This window comes from Plutella xylostella, chromosome 19, assembly GCF_932276165.1.
Source record: "Plutella xylostella chromosome 19, ilPluXylo3.1, whole genome shotgun sequence".
Classification (NCBI taxonomy): Eukaryota; Metazoa; Arthropoda; class Insecta; order Lepidoptera; family Plutellidae; genus Plutella; species Plutella xylostella.
The window spans coordinates 5,788,708-5,809,316 of NC_063999.1; the positions used below are offsets into that span (position 1 = coordinate 5,788,708).

At 38.7% G+C, this 20,609-nt stretch overlaps 2 protein-coding genes across 5 annotated transcripts in view; one reads left to right on the top strand and one right to left on the bottom strand.

Moving 5' to 3' along the window:
• Nucleotides 1–15,433, top strand: part of LOC105398073 (tyrosine-protein kinase Src42A) — a 42,287-nt gene extending 26,854 nt beyond the window's left edge. For 2 of the 4 annotated variants that reach the window (XM_038106429.2, XM_038106427.2), the window contains exons 3-9: nucleotides 1,871–2,034; nucleotides 6,862–7,189; nucleotides 7,329–7,436; nucleotides 8,317–8,495; nucleotides 11,482–11,638; nucleotides 11,958–12,211; nucleotides 12,546–15,433. In XM_038106429.2, coding sequence (XP_037962357.1) covers nucleotides 1,871–2,034; nucleotides 6,862–7,189; nucleotides 7,329–7,436; nucleotides 8,317–8,495; nucleotides 11,482–11,638; nucleotides 11,958–12,166 — 1,145 coding nt within the window. In that variant the 3' untranslated portion in view covers nucleotides 12,167–12,211; nucleotides 12,546–15,433. The remainder of the gene's footprint in view (nucleotides 1–1,870; nucleotides 2,035–6,861; nucleotides 7,190–7,328; nucleotides 7,437–8,316; nucleotides 8,496–11,481; nucleotides 11,639–11,957; nucleotides 12,212–12,545) is intronic. The other 2 variants (XM_038106430.2, XM_038106428.2) reach the window with 1 other exon arrangement.
• Nucleotides 15,434–15,467: 34 nt separating this feature from the next.
• Nucleotides 15,468–20,582, bottom strand: LOC105398158 (uncharacterized protein C1orf112 homolog). Its single transcript, XM_038106230.2, has 12 exons — nucleotides 20,400–20,582; nucleotides 19,907–20,047; nucleotides 19,606–19,820; nucleotides 19,344–19,501; nucleotides 19,069–19,259; nucleotides 18,682–18,827; nucleotides 18,261–18,387; nucleotides 17,839–18,016; nucleotides 17,263–17,530; nucleotides 16,675–17,020; nucleotides 16,313–16,543; nucleotides 15,468–16,138 (listed from the first exon to the last, which is right to left on the bottom strand). Exons 1-12 carry the CDS (start codon nucleotides 20,469–20,471, stop codon nucleotides 15,473–15,475), a joined length of 2,739 nt encoding a protein of 912 aa, XP_037962158.2. The 5' UTR covers nucleotides 20,472–20,582; the 3' UTR covers nucleotides 15,468–15,472.
• Between the last annotated feature and the right edge of the window lie 27 nt (nucleotides 20,583–20,609).

Below are 20,609 nucleotides of genomic sequence, written 5' to 3' on the forward strand. Positions count from 1 at the left end.
CTTTCCATTCAATACATTTCTAATCGATTCCTAGACAAAGAGCTTGTTAATGTTGCAGATTAAGTGCCGCATTTAAACTTGTTTTGCTACAGTTGAGCGTAGTGAGTTGGATTATCCTTGTATGATTTATCATCCTGCAATGTAAATGTTATCAATTACTTATTTACTATTCAATTTTAAACACTAAAAGCTGGTCCTGAGTTGTTGGTTCTGACTTCTGAACATTTAAATTCAACCAATTTCGTTCCAATAAACGGATACATAATCAATGATTATAATAACTTAAGCTTGAAGCGTTAGATTTGTAATAACTCCACGTGAGATTATTCAACAATACCCAGGTATACTCATACCTACTTCAAGTACTAGACATGTAAATCTTAACTATAACCACTTGTGCCTATGTGTGGCGATGTGCAGGCTGCACCACTGGTCTCCTTTAGGATTAGTTATAGTTGCATTGTTCTCATTGACTTCGTAGGTGGTCAATTCACCTACCTTTACTTTTATATAACAGAAGATAAATGTAATTCCTTTCGGTGTATCTAATATGAAGGCTCTGTAATCTGGAATGACTCACATTGTTCTCAATGTTAGATATTATGTACCTACTACTAGTCTCCTTCAATATTATGTGTAGAGAAGATATACAAGTTAAATGGTCATTGTTTGCTTTTTTCACGCAAAAAAACTTATCTAATGATCCATTGAGGTGTTGGGAAAATTCTAGCAAGTAAATTAAGATCCGAGATGTTTGCACGCAATCTAATAATTATCAATAGGGAGTCAATCAAACTATCCTAAATACCTTTTATAAACAAATGACGTAATGTAGGACTCTTCCGTAAATATAGTGTTCAAATGACACAATCATAATAGTTCAGCTTAGGGTTTAAATAAATTGATGTCCACTAAGATTACTCAACATGCTTCCTTCTGGTCTTTAAAGGTTCACCTCAAACCCGTGGGTTAAACCGGCGTTGTTTCAAATAATCATTATTTCTGTACATTCCCTTGAAAACATTTTGTAACGTGCAGCTAAGTAGGATATGGGTCATGTATAGCGCCGACAATTGTTTGTTAAACTTTATCAATAACTAGACCGTTTCATAACTTGAGTCTGCCCCAACAAGAGCATGTACAAGATGCAGGAGTCAGCAAATAGGCCGAGGGCAGACAAACTGCTTGGATCTAGAAGTAGATAATTATTGGGTGACGATGATGTTTATATTCGTTCGTTAGTTAACTTTCTGTTTAAAGTTATTGAAGGTCTCGGCATAAAGTCTTCTGGCAAACAATCCGAGCATAAACTAAGTAGGATATTGGACCGGCTACCAGTGCTAATTATTCCAAGAATGTTTTGCCAGATTTATCCTTAACTTAGGAACGTTGTTTGTATTGCATTTTAACATAATTTCCTGTTTATCTATCAATTTCCGGTTGCTTATAAGGATCTCCCAATCATTTGAATTCTGTCACTACATTTTTGTTACCAAACGTTGCCATAGGTTTGTTATTTTCCTCCCCCCTAATTAGGGATTTGCAAACTCATTTCCTTTGTTTGTTTCTTGGTGAATCACCGTTTGCTTTTCATTATTTACGGTCTACCAAACATGATTATATTCGATAAGTTTACGCATGGATCTTTTAACGGCTGTAGCGTTTGAATGATGATTGTAGAATTGAATGATTGTAGATAATTATTATATTTATTACCCATATTTTCTTCACCCTTATTTACCATATTATCATAATTCCAATAAACCTTTTGATGTCTACAGTAATTCGACATTAAAGTGTCACGCACCGATACAATATTCGTGTAGAAACACAAACGCCCTAGTCACCATCACGGTCCGGTTTGTTCCAGTGCGCGACGGCGACACGGTGAAGCACTACCGCATCAGGCAGCTGGACGAGGGCGGGTTCTTCATCGCGCGGCGCACCACCTTCCGCACTCTCCAGGAGCTGGTGGAGCACTACAGCCAGGACGCCGACGGGCTCTGCGTGTCGCTCAACAAGGCCTGCGTTCAGGTGAGCCTCTTGCCGTGGTCTGTGCCCCTGGTACTTTTGAAGAGAATGTTCAATTGTTTATGCTGTCACCGTGAAACGTATCTGGTACCGCGTGTTGATTGATATGATACATCTCTTGCATAGATTGATTCCCTAGTACTTAGGGAGGCAGATAAATTGAAGGCACTTAAATAGGTACTAGTATGTATAATATATGTGCAAGTTCCCACCTTGGTTTAGTATTCCTAGTAATTTGCGTATGCTTCAAAAGATAATCGCAAGCGTACGAAGACGTCTTGGTAAACATTCTTGTTTACAAATATGTTTTCTATTGTCTTGTGTTCACGCTTTGCCTTGTATTCCTGACCAGCCATGAAATTCAGAACTGTACCTACCTACTACCTACTTCGTTACTTTGAGTCCATATTTTAAATAAACAAAATATGTTTGATGATAGTAATTTTAAGTTTATGTATGTATATGTGTATGTATGTAATATATGTATGTATGTATCATGTATATAATTATTTACTTATATTGTATTGGTATAGTTATATTAATATTTTGGTTAGTATTCAATTTAGACCATCTTCTATCGTAAGCACTACCAATCACTTTTTCAACATCACCAAAGGTTAACTGGTAGAAAATGCTGCTAGCATTAAGTTCGCCTTTGTAACAATTTATTTTGTTCAATAAAGAGTTTAATAATAATAATAATGTTTGTTACAATAACCACAGTTCAAAGATTAGACTAATAAATTCAAGATGAAAGCTGTAGTAAGATATTTTTCAGAACAATATTATTTTTGTGCTGCGCAGGAACTGCAAGGTCGAATACTATAAAAATAAATAGTGTTATTTATTATTATGAAAGCACATAAATTCGCATTTCAATATCGGAACACCTATAAAATTTATGGTATTCGATGGCGATCTTTAGCCGCGAGAGAGAAGTATTTACGAGGCATTGAACTGGCAGAGGGTGTCTTAAATTCATCCAAGGACGATTATTTTCTTTTACGAAGAACGCTTGCCATTTAACTGTACCGCAGAAATATGCGGCATTTAACACATTTCACACTCGCGCCGCCAAATCGTATATTGCATTGATGCTTCTGCCCTTTGCCGATTGCTTCCTGAATTACCCGCAATTAACCAGAAAATATGTGTGAAATGAACCAGGATTCTTTCTGACTCTACTGCATTTTACCGAGTAGAAATGTTTTGCAACGACAAATAGCTGAGCTTACGCACCGTTGTGCCATCGAAGCATAACTAAGAGAACAATGTCTGGATCGTATAAACACGTGTAAATTCCAACCTAATAACAAAAGCAGTGCATGTGGCAATAAATATTGTGCAGTCTTTGAGCTCATTAGTCTTAAGCAATATAAAAATAAATTAATTAGCTATGTAAAATAAAAATAGACGTTGCGCTTATTGAACTTATCACGTGATTTACAACTATTTGAATATAATGTTTCCGTGTGCCAGTACAGTTGCACATCTCCATTTATCAAATTATTCCAACACATAGTCCATAAGTTAAAAAACTTTTATTGATTCGGCCTGGAAACAATCTCAAAAAATCTCCAATAAGCAATCAAAATCGCTTGTTAAAACTCAAAAAGTCTTGACTAAATTGATGTTATGTAACTTGTTTAAAAATTCGCATATTGCTCCAGTTACGACAACCCGCCGTCCACCGGCGCCGCAAGGTTGAGATAGCCCCGATTTCGACACGCCAACTAAATACTTGTTGCTTCTCATTGTTATATTTTAATTATTATAACAATAACCACTCACTGGCTAGCTTCACCGAACTGCTGTTAGTCAGAAGGAAGGGCATCGATTGACCTGCCCAAAGCCTTAGCACGGCCTACCACCTCGAAATAATTAATGCATGTAATTCAGGGTCCAAAGCTCAGGGTTAAGTTGGCTCTGGTGATGCATTGGCAACGGTTCGTTTGCTTCACAATCTTGAAAAGTTGTTCGTGTTTTTTAGAAATACATTTTTAACTCGATCAAAAGATACAATAAAATCATCGTTGCTAGATTTTTACGTCTGTTCGGTTATAGGTAAATATTTAAAAATGTTATAAAATCTGACGCAATCTGCATTAATGATGTCTTTTGTTTTATTTAAAGACGTCTTTCGTGTCATTGTTAGGCATGAAGTGTCAGTTTGAACATCTGTTGCTTTTTAATCTGTGATGTTTATTTTCTTTCCAATTTACGGTAAAGCGGTAATATTTTAAGTACTTCATCATCTATTTTTATCGTATTATATGCTAAGAAGCAGCAGTTGTTGGTGGCAAATCAGCATATATTTCTATAGCGAAACATATTTTATTATCTATTTATGTACAAAACGTTGACGAAGGCTGTAAGTAGTTGGTATTTCCCAACAATAGTGCGGTTGGTAGTCGGGAGAAGTCGGAGGCTCGCAATAGGCGACTCGGCCGCGGCCATCATCCGCAGATTCAATATGATCGATTGTATAACGATCCTCTTGGCTTTATGCAACTAACTGACGGTTACATCAACTGCACGATCTACTCATTTTACAGTCACGCCATGATTCTGCAAATATTTTTTTGGCGATTTTTAACCATATCTTGATACTTACCTATCTAGTAACAAGTATTTGTTTAGGTACATAGATAAATATTTTTTTAATAAACACAGTAGTAAGTGTAACATATTTTAATTTAAAAGTCAAGATTATTTTTTTAGGAAAAGTTTCTTCATCGTCTATGTCGGTTTATGGATCGCGAATTTTCAAATCTTTGTATTAGTTCTACAAGTAAGAATTGTGCAGAATGACTAACCTCCATTTAGGTTACAAGTTTGTTCAGGAAATCCATTGTTGTGGTATCAAAGCAAAACAAATGAGAGTTGATATTCTATGAATCAGCACTGCAAACACCTACATTGCTTGTTAATTTTACCTTTTTCTCCGGTGACAGATTCTTCAGTAAGTTCTGCCAAGGTAATTATAGTTATCAAGCCCGCACAGGAATAGTAGGCGCAAATAATAATAAGTCTTCGTAGACCTGATGTCCTCTAACAATGCTTCATGAAAGTAGTTTGCTATGTCGCTCGTGACGAAATTACACCAGGTAATGCCGCCAACGAAGGTATTGCGAATTTAACTTTTATTGTTAGCATCTAGGTTAAATACACCGTGTCTAATAATTACATCAATAATAATATTAGCGTTTAAATAAAAGGTCGTAAACCGTTCAGGCACGTTTAGCTGTACGTAGTATCTAATTGATTATTATAATACACTAACAAGAGTCACGAGCAATGAAACAGTTCCAGTGACATTTATTATGAAACGGCAATGGCAAGTGGAAGTGGAACTTTTTCATTGCTCGTGAGTGTAAATAGTAGACCTAGGTGAGCAATTACGATGAAGAGCGATGAAGTGTGTCGGGCGGAACTAAGGCCCGGGTCTCCTATTACCCGCCGTAGATCGCGTCCAGCGTCACGCCGTAGGCCGCGTCACGATGCTCACTATGTCTACGCGCCAACGTCGACGTGTGAGGGAGACCGCATCAGTACATTTCTATAGTGAGCATCGTGACGCGGCCCACGGCGCGACGCTGGACGCGACTTACAGCGAAAATAGGAGACCCGGGCCTAAGTAGTACTATGTCTCGGCCGGTGCCTGTTCCGATGTTAGCTTACAGATCTACGAAGACTATTGCTAGATTAGGAATATAAATAAGAGTTGATGAAAGGATTGTTTTGGTGTAATGGTTTCCTTATTTCGTCAGCCACACAGCAGTAAATGTTTTATACTGATTAATCTGAATACCTTAACTGTGAATTAGAAAATACTTTCATGAAAAAAAGAGGGACATACATGTTTATGATTAATCTGACCATAGAAAGTGGCGCCATCTACTAAACAATATATTTCATAGTGACTAGGAACAAATATGATACGGTGTGAATAAAAATAGTGTCATAGAGTCAGGTTGCCTCGTAATGGTTCGTGGCCAGCGCCTCTACGTCTAGTTCTGTACCCTTGATATTGAACCCGAGCCCTTACAATGTCTCAGGAACTAGTTCTGTCCAGATCTATGAGTTATTTATGCGTCAGCTATACGCTATTGCCTAGCTCGTTAGCGTGGCTATTGCGAAACAATTTACCTGTCATAATGAAATGCTACTGAATACACTCTTGATTGCTTTCCATAACTTAATTGTTATGACTAAGCCGCGTGCGCTAAGTTAAATATGAAACACGATTCAGTTCAAACAAAACACTTGTTTGCAAATTTAACCGTATTCTCTTTATACAAGTATAGGTAGGTACTATGTAGACACATAGTTGTATGTTTTTTAAAACAGTTTGGTTTTATAAATACCCAACACTAGGGTAGCTGCCTATAAATGTGCAATAACATTAGTGGCACAATCGTACTATGTGGAAATCCGCTGACGTATTTACGACTAGAGGTATTTCATATTTACCTACGTCAATCGGTCAGCAGTTTCTCGGTAAATCACTGATCTTTACATTACATAAATGGTCGTGCGTAAAAGTTACATATTTCTCACTGACACTAATAGGTGACACACAACAAGTAATACCTCCATTGTCTGTCGAAAAGATGCAGTGAATCCAATAATTGCCTCACCTGACAGTTATTGTTATGTAATATCCACAACCGTATATAAACTCACTGTCTTCCATCCAAAGGTTGTCTGGTAGAATAAGCAATAAGGCCGCCTCTTTGTATCGTTTTAATATTAAGTTTTTGTTTCTGTATTTTTTGTTCTGGTATTGTATTGTACGTAAATGCTGAGAGTGTGGTGTGTGGTCTGCAGGTGGAGAAGCCGGTGACGGAGGGGCTGTCGCACCGCACGCGCGACCAGTGGGAGATCGACCGCTCGTCGCTCAAGTTCGTGCGCAAGCTCGGCCACGGCCAGTTCGGCGAGGTGTGGGAGGGGCTGTGGAACAACACCACGCCCGTCGCCATCAAGACGCTCAAGTCCGGCACCATGGACCCCAAGGACTTCCTCGCCGAAGCGCAGATCATGAAGAAGCTGCGACACAGCAAGCTCATCCAGCTGTACGCCGTGTGCACGCTCGAGGAGCCCATCTACATCATCACCGAGCTCATGAAGAACGGCTCGCTGCTCGACTACCTGCAAGGTGAGAATCCATAATACCACACTTTACACTTGCTGACTCTTAAGAGCACCCCTGTTGATTAACATATTCAATTTAACACCTGCGTTCTATAGATGTGTGACTACACTGGGATTAGTACAAACATAGATTTTTTCTTTAGCAACAATGGTGGACCCCATCAGAATACTTAAATGGCAGGAGTATCGATCGGCAGGGTCAGAGGCGACAGTTAAAGAATTCTTGAAGCTTTATCCTCATAAAGAGTCAGGTGAGCCTTAAAAATAATAAAATAAAGCCATGGGATTTCATTTATGACGAGTCATATTATCTTTGAAGCGTGTACTTTCATGTGAGCATGAGTTGCATGCGAGCTACCAGTCTTGCGTTGCTCTGTTATTATGAAACTTGAAAAAGTAGACAAACATGTGGTTAAATTCTCGGTCTAAATATACGTCTGCCGCAACGTGACTCAAAAATAGTAGAGATACTTAGAGGAAAGGACAAAACCTTAATATTCAATAAAATACACATGTATGAATGAACTACCACAGTAGCTTATAATAGTTAAGTATAGTATAAAAATTAACTAAATGAAGACCATGCGCTTAACTCTATTACATGTTGTCAGCACCTAACAATTTGAAACATCGTAATATTCACAAACTGCACGTCAGTCATTCTTCAACTCAGCTCCGAACACACTCGTACCTCCTTCTCAGCGAATGCTCCCTAATAAACCATCAAACTCTGCCTATTATGTTGGAAACTGTTTTATTTATCTTCTATTCAAACAGAAACCGTTGTCAAACTCGTGATTCGTCACGATATTTATTCACGCCAGTCTTTTTATTGCTAACTTTAACTTTTCTCTAATTTAACAACTGGCAAACTCGAGTTTGGGAACGGTTTTTGGCACTTTACGAAGCCTTTCCGTATGTGCTACAATTCGGTTCACGTAACTTGACCAATCTGCTGAAGCATCTTCTATCATGTACGTAAGCTGTTCTACTGCTATTGTAGCATACAAGCGTGGGAGAAACATGTCCTTTATTCAACCCTCCTTCTTTCGGCATCGCTCTCAACTTCCGTGAACCGAAGCGCGCTCATCGCGTCAGTTGTCGGGCTTATTGACGACGTGTTGTCGGCAGGCAAGGGGCGCGGGCTGAAGCTGCAGCAGCTGATCGACATGGCGGCGCAGATCGCAGCCGGCATGGCCTACCTCGAGTCGCAGAACTACATCCACCGCGACCTCGCCGCCAGGAACGTGCTCGTGGCTGAGTCCAATGTTGTGAAGATCGCTGACTTCGGCCTGGCTAGACTTATTAAGGTAAATGGGCTGGGGTTTTGACGGGAGCTAAGATAGATGGTTTAGATTTGAGCATTTACACGATAAGAGTAAGCACGGACCGAGTGACTTTTCAGATTCAGATGTGGCGCCTAATCCGTGCGTTTTCGGACAGCTACGGCCAATTAGCGGAATCGCGTCAACAAAACTTATTCTTACCGCGTAAAAGCCTCTTTAAAAGAAGGGCCGTAGGATACGTTTTTATATTAAGAATAATATCAACCAAGAGAACTTACTACAAATCATAGTTGGCTTCTATTCTTTATTCGTCAAGTTGACCTTGAAATTCTGTTGTGGTAGCATAATAAATCATACCAGTAGTTTTCTATGCAGAAGCCAGAAGCAAGACTAACACAACTGTGTCTAGTCTACAGGCACGGTTGTCAATCATAACCAGACAACCAGTAGCGTGTTTATTCAGCTTTATTTTAGTGTCAGTGATCTGACGTGTGAACGGAGTTGTTCACAGTTGTGGTGGGACATGCTCGCTACACAAAGCGACACTTGATATCTGCTAGCTGCCATAGACATGTCTGTATACACAGTACATTATTGTTGTTATGGTTGATGATCTCTCACTAGGCAGTATGCATAATCTCAACTGTAAATTCAATTGCAATTTAGCTAGTCTGACAGGTAAAACAAAATCTAGGTTTATTTGAAATACCAATGCTGTCGACATGTCTGCTGTTTATTATGTAAATTTTACATTTACGGCAATTTTCATGGATGGTATTGCATGTATCTCGGCGCGTTTCGTATAAACGAATGTTCGGTTTACAAAACTACTTAGTGATATGCGACTTCCTATGACCTTCTATCATAGTGTACTTTATAATATCTTAAATTATCCAAATGAATTTAGGCAAGTGAATCAAGTTGTGAAATTTATTTCCTAACATTATTTGTCAATCGCAACAAATTACTATAATACACAGACTGAGCCACTTTCAAAAGAGATCTAAAGATAATGATAATCGCTCTTAGAGCAATAGCCACGATGAAGTAGGTTTCATCGAACTTTCCTACATTGATGTTGTGGTTTTACACCACATTTCTTTATAGCAGCAAAATAAACCATTTCAGCTAAATGCATTTACAACAACTCTATCTCAGCAGGCTAATAATGTTTTTTGTTTCAAAAAAAGACTATTACTCCTATTGACATTATAATTTAATACGCATGCTATATGCATGTGTTAACAACTGAAGCTAAGTTCTCGTTACGTGTAGGTAATTCGAATCCATTGCGCTAGCAACTTGATTTTACTCTGCTCATGTTTACGGTTACTGTGACGTCGTCATTCAAAATGTAAAGGATATTTTTAAATATTTTACTAAAACTGAATGCACTTGTAAATTTGACATAGGGGAGACCGGGGCTGGTTGACCAATTTTTAGCTTAAATATTTTTATTTTTATTTCTATCTAGTTTATTATTTAAACAACGGGTTCAATTAATAGGTATACTATTAAGCTTTGAAAAAAAGTGGCAAAAAGCGTGTTATTCATTATAATAATGAGTACAGGCCAGTTTTTGTGTGATAGGAAAAACTGGTCAACCTACCCCATTCCTGGGGTAGGTTGACTATTCGTCTGGGGTAAGTTGACCTATGAAGTTGTAAGAGCAAATATCTGCTAGAAAATAGGATAGGAAGACTTAAAAAACCGGTGTAATACAATTTTTATTTATTGAAATCAATGGGCGATGTTAAGCCACTTCAATTAAACACAATGAAAATAAAATAATAATAAACAATCAAATGTTTGAACATAAAGCAATTTTTTTACCTAATAATAAACCAAGCGTACTTTCTTATAAGTATTTAAAACAAAACTAAACGACTTTTTATAAACTTTACTCATTTACCAAATGAGTAAAGTTTATAAAAAGTCGTAAACTAACCATTATAATTATTTTTACTATTTGGTAACAGTCTTAATGTAAGTATTTAAATATTATTATAATTAAATTATAATCTAAATATTATTATAATAATTATATATTTGTTAATTATAAAATTATTCTTTGGAGATCATACTATGCAATCAGTCTTCTAAATCGGAAGTGCAATTTTTGCACTCATAGAACAATATGTTCCTGCTGTTTACACATTTTGTGTGTGCCCACAACTTGCATCCAGTGCATTGAACCCATTCTTCTCCTAAAATACTAGAACTGTAGGGTTCAGTGCACTCCAAACAAAATGTTTCATCCTCACTTTCAGAGTCGTCACTTCTCTCCTTATTCTGAAACAAAATTTCCTGAAACAACATTTTTTTGATAAAATTTCATAAATACCGACTTTCTTTTACATGTAAAACATCTGTTATATTATGGGGCTGGTTGACCAGCTAGTCAACCAGCCCCATTATACATTAGTCAACCAGCCCCGAGGTACCTTATAATTTTTAAGCACGTGTCATAACCTTAAAATTGCGTGGAAATCAAATAGAATAATATATAAAAGAAAGAACATGAATCAAACATTCCTTATAAATACTTTGGCAATCAGAAACCATGAATAAATAGGCATTATTACAATTAACGTGACGACAAAAATAATTACTTACGTGTGTTATTTTTCAATATTACGCTCCTTCTCTCAAACGCTGTGCGTGCGCCACGCCGCACCGCCGGTGACTGTGCGGGGGGAGGTGAGGAACTCTCATGCCTCATTGGTTGGCTCAAGGCTATGGCGTCGAACGAGTTTTTGGTAGTTAGTCTACCTACCCCTATAGTCAACCAGCCCCGGTCTCCCCTACATACTGAATAGTTGTCATCCTCAAAACAAAGTATAAACAGAGCTTTGTTAAACAAACACGAATGGAAAATTTAATTTCAATCGAGCACGTCGAATCGCTTCAGCGTCGAGCGTAATGTATTCATGTTTTTGATTGGCTGAATTGTCTTTGCTTCAGCGTCGCCGGTAATGTATTCGTGTTCTGATTGGCTGTCTGTGTTTAGGAGGACGAGTATGAGGCCCGCGTGGGGGCGCGCTTCCCCATCAAGTGGACGGCGCCCGAGGCCGCCAACTACAGCAAGTTCTCCATCAAGTCCGACGTCTGGTCCTTCGGCATCCTGCTCACCGAGCTCGTCACCTACGGACGAATACCTTATCCAGGTACGACTTACGACGACGTACCTACTTATGCATTAACGATAGGAATGATAGCAATTAGTTATACTGTTATAGACAATGTTATTCATAAAAAATAACAAAATGACTGCCATCTGCAGTTGCATCAACGAATGGAAAGAGATGATTCTTAGTGCCTCCTTTCCGCAACTGAACAATAGCGGCATGGCGCCAATGTCGTCGCACAGTTTTGGCATTTTCCACCCACGCCACGCCCCACAAGGCACATCCAAAGGTTCCTAAAAAGTGTATTCTTCGTAGCTCCTAATGTATTTCTACTTTTAAAACACCCAACTCCTTGCAGGCATGACGAACGCAGAAGTGCTGCACCAAGTAGAGCACGGGTACCGCATGCCGTGCCCGCCGAGCTGCCCCGCCGCGCTGTACGAGATCATGCTGGAGTGCTGGCACAAGGACCCGCTCAAGCGGCCCACCTTCGAGACGCTGCAGTGGAAGCTCGAGGACTTCTTCACCATGGACAACTCCGAGTACAAGGAGGCGTCCGCCTACTGAGCCCGGCCCTCCCTGCCGCCTCACCGAATCAAGCACTCGCACCATGTAAGTTTTACTCGGGGTTTAGGATGGTTAGCTGGTGGTGGTGGAGACGATAGGGGAAATGTATTTTAGATGCTTGCATGCAAGAGTTTCTTGCCTCCGTACTTCTCCTTAGACAGAAAGAGCCACTTATCCGAACGCAGAGTAGTTTGTAAAAATTGACGTTCATCAGAAAATTTTATATTTATACGATGAATAAAATCATTAGACTTTGATGGCAGTGCCATAGGTTAATAAAACTGGTCTGGAAGAGTGGCTAGTTCGTGGGATGTTGTTTAAAGAGCCGTTTATTGTTCGGTACTGAATTTGTGACTAAAATGACAACCCTTATTTCCAGACGCCATCGCCAGGGCCAGGGCTGTACGCCATGCCGCCGGAGCTGCAGCACATGTCGCTGCACGGTAGCACGTCCATGCAGCAGCTGCAGCACGGCGCCATGCAGCAGGCGCAGCACAGTGCGCCCATGCAGCACTTGCAGCACGGGGCCACCCTCCAGCACGGGGCAGCCATGCAGCACGGGGCAGCTATGCAGCACCTGCAGCACGGAGCTACCATGCAGCACCTGCAGCACGGAGCCGCCATGCAGCAGTTACAGCACGGCGCGACCCTGCAGCAGCTACAGCATGGGGCAACCATGCAGCAGCTGCAGCACGGGGCGCAGGCGGCGGCGGCGCTGCAGCTGGCGCAGCACGCGCTGCAGCTGGGCCACCACACGCTGGCGGCGCGCGGGCGGGCGGCACCGGCGCTGCCGGGCGGCCACCCCGCCATGCAGCACCCGGCGCGCGCGCGCTGCCACCACGCACCGCGCCGCCACGCCGCGCCCTAGGCCACCACCACCCCCGCCTGCCTCACCACTGCGCCCCGCACATTCCCCACTACATTTTATTTGATGCAAGACGACACGGAGTTTTCAACACGCGCGCGGATCCCGACGATCCTAGTTATAGTGGTTTACTCTTCAATCTGTAAGTTTAGTTAGAGTTTCTACAGTTTTTACTAAATATATTTAGTATACAATAGGTTAACTTTTCTACAGTTCTTTAAATATTTAAAGAGGCCTCTTGTGTGAATGTTTTACGCGAATCTGTGGCTGGTCTGAGAGCGTTGTGAAGTATCGGTGTGATTACGTTTAGTTTCACGGTTTAATAGCAATACGCGTCACATATCAGGTTGAGTTGTGTTCGGCATCTACTTTAGTTAGCGAGCGCCACTATCCATTCCTTCTCTTTTACACTCCATGTGCATTTTACCTTCTTGCAGTCTAATAAAATGCTGTCAACAAAATCGATACACATTTATACCAAGTGAGGTACATAAATTGGTTAGCTGTCCACGAAACATAATATCCATAGGTGTTAGGTAGATCCGGCAGGCTTTCAATGGTGAGGCGCGAGAGTGCGACGGCGGTACGAAGCGAAGTGCGAGAGATCGGACGAAATTTAGGCTCGGCAGGGATTGTATAAATTATTAATATCATGCGCTAATGCATGTTTCTCGATAAGGACTATTTGTTTTGAGGAGGCGAATTAACCGACACACCTTCGTATACCATGTTTAAAAGTAGAATATTGGTGATAGATGCCAAATAATCCTAATAAAGAACTGAATTTTATATACATATTAACTGTTCTGAGGGTATTTTAGATGTTAGGACTTAATTTATATAATTTAACCTCAAATAATGATTGGAATATAATTATAAAGATTGGTAATGTGAGTCATTTTAAGTGTATAAATTATTAGATCAATTCATTCAGGACTATATTGAAATCTTAATCTTTTTTACTTTCCTCGCTCAATCTTAAGTAGCTAAAAGTAAACAATATGTGAAAATGATACAGCTTACTTTATTTGTGCCAAGTCTTAGTCTTAAATGAATTTCCATTTTGTACCGATCAGCAAAAATGTGTACTTTTCTATAATATTTCTTATGAATTTATGATGCATATAGCTGCATCATAAAATATTATTGGCCTAACTAAGAATTTTTATAGTTCACATTTTGTAAAGCACCGTGTAGTAGAATCGTGCAATATTAATTTGTTTGTAATCCCGGTGCTTATGCGTAGATAGATTGGAGATTGTTTATGCCGATATGCCTGGAACCCATCCTCAGAACATTTAACAAATTTGTAGATGTAATTAGCTAAATTACTTCCTATAATAATATTGTAACCACGCTAAAATCACTTATACCTAGCAACTGAGCAACGACTGTTCAGAAGTGATTGATCTTTTATACTAAAATGTGCAATGTAAATAATGCAGACCCTAGCAATGATAGTTGTATAAGTGATATTAGTCTTGTTGACGTGTTCTACAGATGTAAGGCCCCAAGTTGTACCATTCCAATATTGGCTAAATGAAATAAACGCTTTATACTGTTTGTGAAATATTTTTAGGCATAACTGAAATACAAAATTCGCACAAAATATCTTAATTTCAAATAACTCTAAGGTGCCTGAAAAATACAATTATAAGTCACAAAATAATTAATGGACAAAGCACTGTGGGTAGGCACGCATACATGTATAATACAATGCATAGGATATACCTTAGCTTCTTTTTACAAGTGGTATGTATGTGTTACGTGCGTAGTATGTAATGAGGCATCGATGCACAATATGCAGTTTAATTCCAAGATAACATGTTTAATGACTTCTTGTAATTCCCATAATTTATTTACATATTTTAATTATTCTTCCCTTTAAGTTGTAGCTGTAATATACGCTTTTAAAAGCTTCATATGCTTGATTGAATTGGAAATGCTATACTTTGCTGTGTATTTGATAGCAATATAAATATTTTATTTTGATTTACTAGTTAGCCAATTTATAAGTTACTTTTATTTTATTACAAATGGCGCCATCACAATAATGTACGAGACAGTTAATAAGATGCGTTAGGATAAGCTATGTGAAGGATTATGAGTGTTAGATAATATTTAATTAGAATTTATTTTGTAATTGTTACTGTGTTACATGACATTTATACTCGCCACAGTGCTGTACAGCTGTGCCGGTGTAAGTGCGAGACTAGTTGTTGGAGTCATAGGAAGCAAGTGCGACTGACGTTAGGTATTGTTTGACACGTGAACTAAGGTCTTATTACCTCCGAGTATCAATTAAATATATTTTAAGTTTCTCTTATATGTATGGTTATTATTATATTTCACTTATTTGTATAGTTTTTTTAACACATCAATAAATATAAATGTGAAATTAACGAAGTGTGTTTCATTTGAATTGAAAGCCAAACCAAAATTTAACTGACTGTATTTTTCAACTGTTGGCATACATCGAGGATTCTATTCTTGTATTCGAGAATAGAAATATTTTCTTTTACTCTGGCAAGTTCTAGAGCGGTGCTTTCCAGTCGACTCACAATAACTTCAGCTTCAGATTGTAGTTTAGGTTTCTTGGCGGGTTGTTCGCAGTCGCCGTCAAAACTGAGCATCATGTCGATATCCGCGAACTCAAAGTTCCCGCTGCAGTGCTCTACTGACGCGTCCTCGGAGTCATTCACTACTATTACATTGTTGGTTTGTAGGCACTTGTGCTGGTAACTAAACTGCGACGTCTGGTGCAACTGTTCCTTCCAACTCATCCTGTCTCCGGACAACATTCCGTTGGTCATGAAATATTTCCAGCTTTCTTCTAAACACGGATCTTCAGACACCACTTTACAAATCATATCGTTTATCCTAGAATTGGTCGAGTATGCTCTTATTGTTTCATATAATTTGAACTTAAAATTGGTGTTAGGTTCGTTGAAATACTGCTTGAATATTTTGATGAATATCGTATCCATCTGATTCTTGTAGTAGCCATCTGGGCTATTGTAAAGTGCCAATTTTAAAACTAGGTTGAGTGATATAAGTTTTATTTCCACATTGTTCGTAGTTATAACGCTCAATGTTACATGTAGAACCTTGAAAAGATAATATAATGTAATTAAATAGGCTGCCAATATTAACTTCTAGGCTAGATACCTACCTATACAAAGTTTTGTTATGCTACAGTTAAGATACACCGATCAAAATGCATAACTTTGGAAAAACTAAATAGTTACCTACTAACTGACTGAAAACTGTAAGTAACTTACTTTTAATAATCCTTCGCTGTTTCTCTGGAGGACTGGAATCATGGCTTCAGTTAGGGAAAACAATGCTCTAATATATTCCAAGTACCACAGGTTTGACCGGCTCAGAGCGTCCTGTATAATATTCATCTGATTATTGCTGGAACAGATCTTCAGCCATGCATTGATAACTTCCTCCTCATTGGTGTGCATTTTCATAAATGAACATGTTGAGATTAATTTCATAGATTTGATCTGAAAAAATTAAGTTACTTTTAGAGACAGAAAATATTAATAATTGTGTTTAAGATTATGTTACCAGATAGATTATGTTTATGTGCATATTAAGAAGAGACGCATATATTTATGTATAAAACCAAACTCACCAATCGGTTTATTTCTTCCCTACTACATTTATTACCCGAAAATAATGAATTCATTTCAGATTTTAATTTGCTGAAGACAATATCCTCGGCTTTGCCCTGTACAGTGGCGGGCAGGTATCTCAGCTTTATGACTGTCCACAGGCCAGTATTATTCTCTTCTGATAAGTCAAATTGTCTATAAAAACGTATTTTATCTTCTTTGTCCAACAACTTAAACAACATTTCAATGGTTTTACTCAAATGTACTTGTTGCGGAGAGTAGGTGAACATATCGGATTTTTCTAATTTTTGATAAACATGGCACAGGTTAGTCAGCTGGTTTACATTTAACTGGCTATTGCCCATCCTGAAATTAAAAGAAATATCGCATATTATATCTTGACGAGTATAACAACCACATAAATAAAGAATCAATTTAAAATGGTGGACGCACTCATGCTATCTCACACTATACTGTCAATACTGTTTCTTACTTCCAATTATGTTATCCGCCATTTTCATATTGCTTCTTTATCTATGGGGGTAGTTTACCTAACGTAACACATGTTACAGTCAATTGATTATAAATAAAACAGTCTACCAGCTCACCCAGCTAAAACCGCCCACAGATCGGCAGCAAACATCGCAGCACAGCAGTCGGCGCCGAGCAGCGCCTCTACCAGCCCCTCCTCGAGGGGACCGTACGCCGCCGCCCCCGCGCCCGCCCCCGCACCCACCCCCGCCCCCGCGCTCACCCCCGCCCCCGCGCCCGCCGCCAGCGCCGCCGCGTGGCAGAGTAACTGCTCGTAGAGGCCACAGGTCTCTGCGGCCTGGTGCTGGCTGGGAAACTTCAGGCCTAGGTTGGACCATGTGTGGCCTGGAAGAGAGTAGGCGTTTTTGAATTTTGTTTTATAAGGCGATAAAGTTGTAATTGTTTTTGGTATGTCTTAAAGATGGCAAGTAATAAAAATGAAGTCCTTTTTAACCGACTTCAAAAAAAGGAGGAGGTTCTCAATTCTTCGGGATCTTTTTTTATTTATTTTGTATTTAGAAGGAAAAAAGGAACCCTTATAGGATCACTTTGTTGTCCGTCTGTAAAACGTACTTTCTTCCGTAACTTGTTTCATTTATGTAGTTATTCAAACAAAATGCAATAGCAATGAAATACAAAAGGAATACACTTACAATAAGGAAGCATATTGAAGATGCAAGCAGTCAGATTACTGGTGGACTGATCAAGCCATATCGCGTCCACGTTGTCATCGCTTCTCAGTAATAACAACTTGATGACCGATATAATGAGTAGGATGTAACCGAGACACTCGTCGCCCGTCAGTCCGGAACAGTCGTATTGCAGTAGGCACTGAAATTATTACAGGTATAAGTTGACGTCTAATTTAATAGGAGATACACTAGTTTCAGATTGAACTACGGCTACGAATATACTTTAAAATATATAAGTATCTGAATGAGTCGATCACATGATGTCCGATATTGGAAATATGAATCATCATGTCGGAAGGGCATGTAAAACAAAAAAATCGCAATGAGATTTTCCACCACGTCCGAAATTAGGTAATATTTTTCGCAAGAAGGATGGTACTCACTTCAGCAAAGCATTTGTCAGTGAGTAATTCGGAGACTAGACTTTCTGATGCACTCACAACGTTAGCGTTTACTAAATTCACGAGTTGCGGAGACTTCTTCAAGTAGACAAGATAAGGTGCACTATTCCTGAAACATAACAGAAAACAGAAGTATATTATAAATGTGTATGGGTTTGATTTTCACGTCGCAACAGAAACATTATATCAGAGATAGGAGGCCAGACTGAGTTACTCTATGCTACCGATGCTACCCCTCATCAGGGAATTCTTTTGCCAGAAGAAAAATAAAGTTGCGAAAATTGAGAAGTCAATGCGAAACCCGAACCCGCCTCTGAAATCGCGAATAACTTTCACCGTAATACTGCAGTGCAGCAAAAATAACTGATAATAATAATAAAAGGTAATTTAAAATATTGCTCACATGTTTATGTTGATTAATAACTCTACTACATGGTCATGTTTCCTCAGGGAACCACTCTTCAATGCTATGCACATTTTCATTAAAATCTTTATGATAAAGTTGGACACTTTTAAGCTTCGTAAAATCATTTTCTGCTCCTGATTTTCCTGAAACCAATGATAATCAAATTTGGCAAAGTTAGGTAGGCAATTTCCTGTAGGCCTGTTTCATTATTAAAAGTAGTTCATTACTTTAATCGTCAACAAGCCCTAATTGTCTGCTGCAGATAGGCCAATCTCAAGGAGCAACTTCTTTATACAGTATTATACTTAGCTAGACGATAAAAGTTATTGCAGATTAGGCTGGCTGCCTCACACTAACTCAAAACAATTACTATCAGTTATCTACCTCTAATGCAGTGGACATGTTCTTCAAAATCATTTTGGAGAGACTGCCAGTACATTTCTCAAAAACAATGTTATGTATAACATTACTGGAATATTTCTCACATATCATTGTGTATGCTTTCCATTGCTCTGCCATGGTTTTCAGATCTAGGCTTTCCACTATCTCTCCGATTTTTATATTTATATTCAAAGCTGTAACAAATATTTCATTTCATGTAATACATAAATAAGTACCAAATAAAGTAATATAGAACATAGGTTTAAGTGGTTAAATACCTTCAAGGAGAATATCCTCTTCTTCAGTTTGAGTGAGATCAAAGATAAAGTGTTTTTCCAGAATCGTCAAATAGATGAGTTGTAGGTCGTGGCAGGTTTTGAACAATTCCTTCAACTGGTTTTGTAAAGAGCCCAAGTAAGAGCCATACAGCAGCTCACTGGAACAAAGGAATATTGATATTTAAGTGATCAATATTCAGGAGTATATATGTAGGTATCATGCATGGCTAATAAAATAATGCAGTATAATAATTAACTTTACCTTTCCTTGCAATGGGTGAATACTGCCACTAGTATCTGGCCGGTGGTCACGGGGAAACTTTTCATTTGTTTACAGCACATGGTTGAGGACTCCACGACACTTTTCAAGAAGTTGGCCAACATTTGTAGCAGCTTAATAACATCTTCCATGTTTCCAGAGAGCCTCGATAATTCCACATCTTGCTCATACAGAAGGTCACATATTATATCCAGGCTCTGAAAATATATGAGTATATTAAATTAAAATTCTGTAGTATTATGTCTCTTGACAAAAAACTTATTGAAAATTATTAATCTATTACCTGATGTATACAGGAAGAACTGTCCCGCAAAATTGAACTAAAATATGACTTGAATGTTGATTTCTGGAGCTCGTTCAAGAGATTTTTACTAAATTCTGCCTCTAAAGTGGACCTCAGCTGTTTATACATAGTAATATCTATCTAAAATCATATGTAGTAAGGTATTGCAGAAGAAATTTAAATCAGCTATAAATTAAGAACTTCGGATAGTAAGTTGTTATTACTTTACGAACCATCAATTCTGAAATAAATTTCCATTGGTAAAATCAGGGAGAAAACCAGTCCCAGAAAAGTTAGTAGAAGTTAAGGTTAGTAATTGGTTATAACTTTCTTCATTTATTTACGATGATTGGTCTGGATGAAGAAGGCCAAGGAAGGCCGAGGACAGAGTGAGGTGACTGTCCTAGGGACCATTTCGATATGAGGACTCTAGCTGCACTCCAGCAGTAGCCGTTGAATGGATCATGATGATTAATGAATAAGACAAGGATACAGGTTTCGTTGTAGCTCTTAGTGTATAACTAGGAGTGGTAGAGAAAGTATCAGAGCTTTGTGAGTTATCCATATTTGTTTGAATTGAAACTTTCAAGAGACTTTCCAAATGAATTCACAACAATTAATTCCCGCGTTTCAGGCGTTTGTTGTTTGTTTTGAGTTTTGAGACTTTTGATTTTGTTTTGTTTGACGTATTCTATTTAGTCTG

Bases quoted from the DNA above. Each gene is read 5' to 3' on its own strand.
- LOC105398158 (XM_038106230.2), bottom strand. From the start codon at position 20,471: ATGGATAACTCACAAAGCTCTGATACTTTCTCTACCACTCCTAGTTAT. The intron at 19,260-19,343 runs GTATTTAACCAC...TATTTGTTACAG, and splicing joins AGAGGATATTCTCCTTGAAG to CTTTGAATATAAATATAAAA. The intron at 18,388-18,681 runs GTGAGCAATATT...GTTATGTTTCAG, and splicing joins TTATTAATCAACATAAACAT to GAATAGTGCACCTTATCTTG.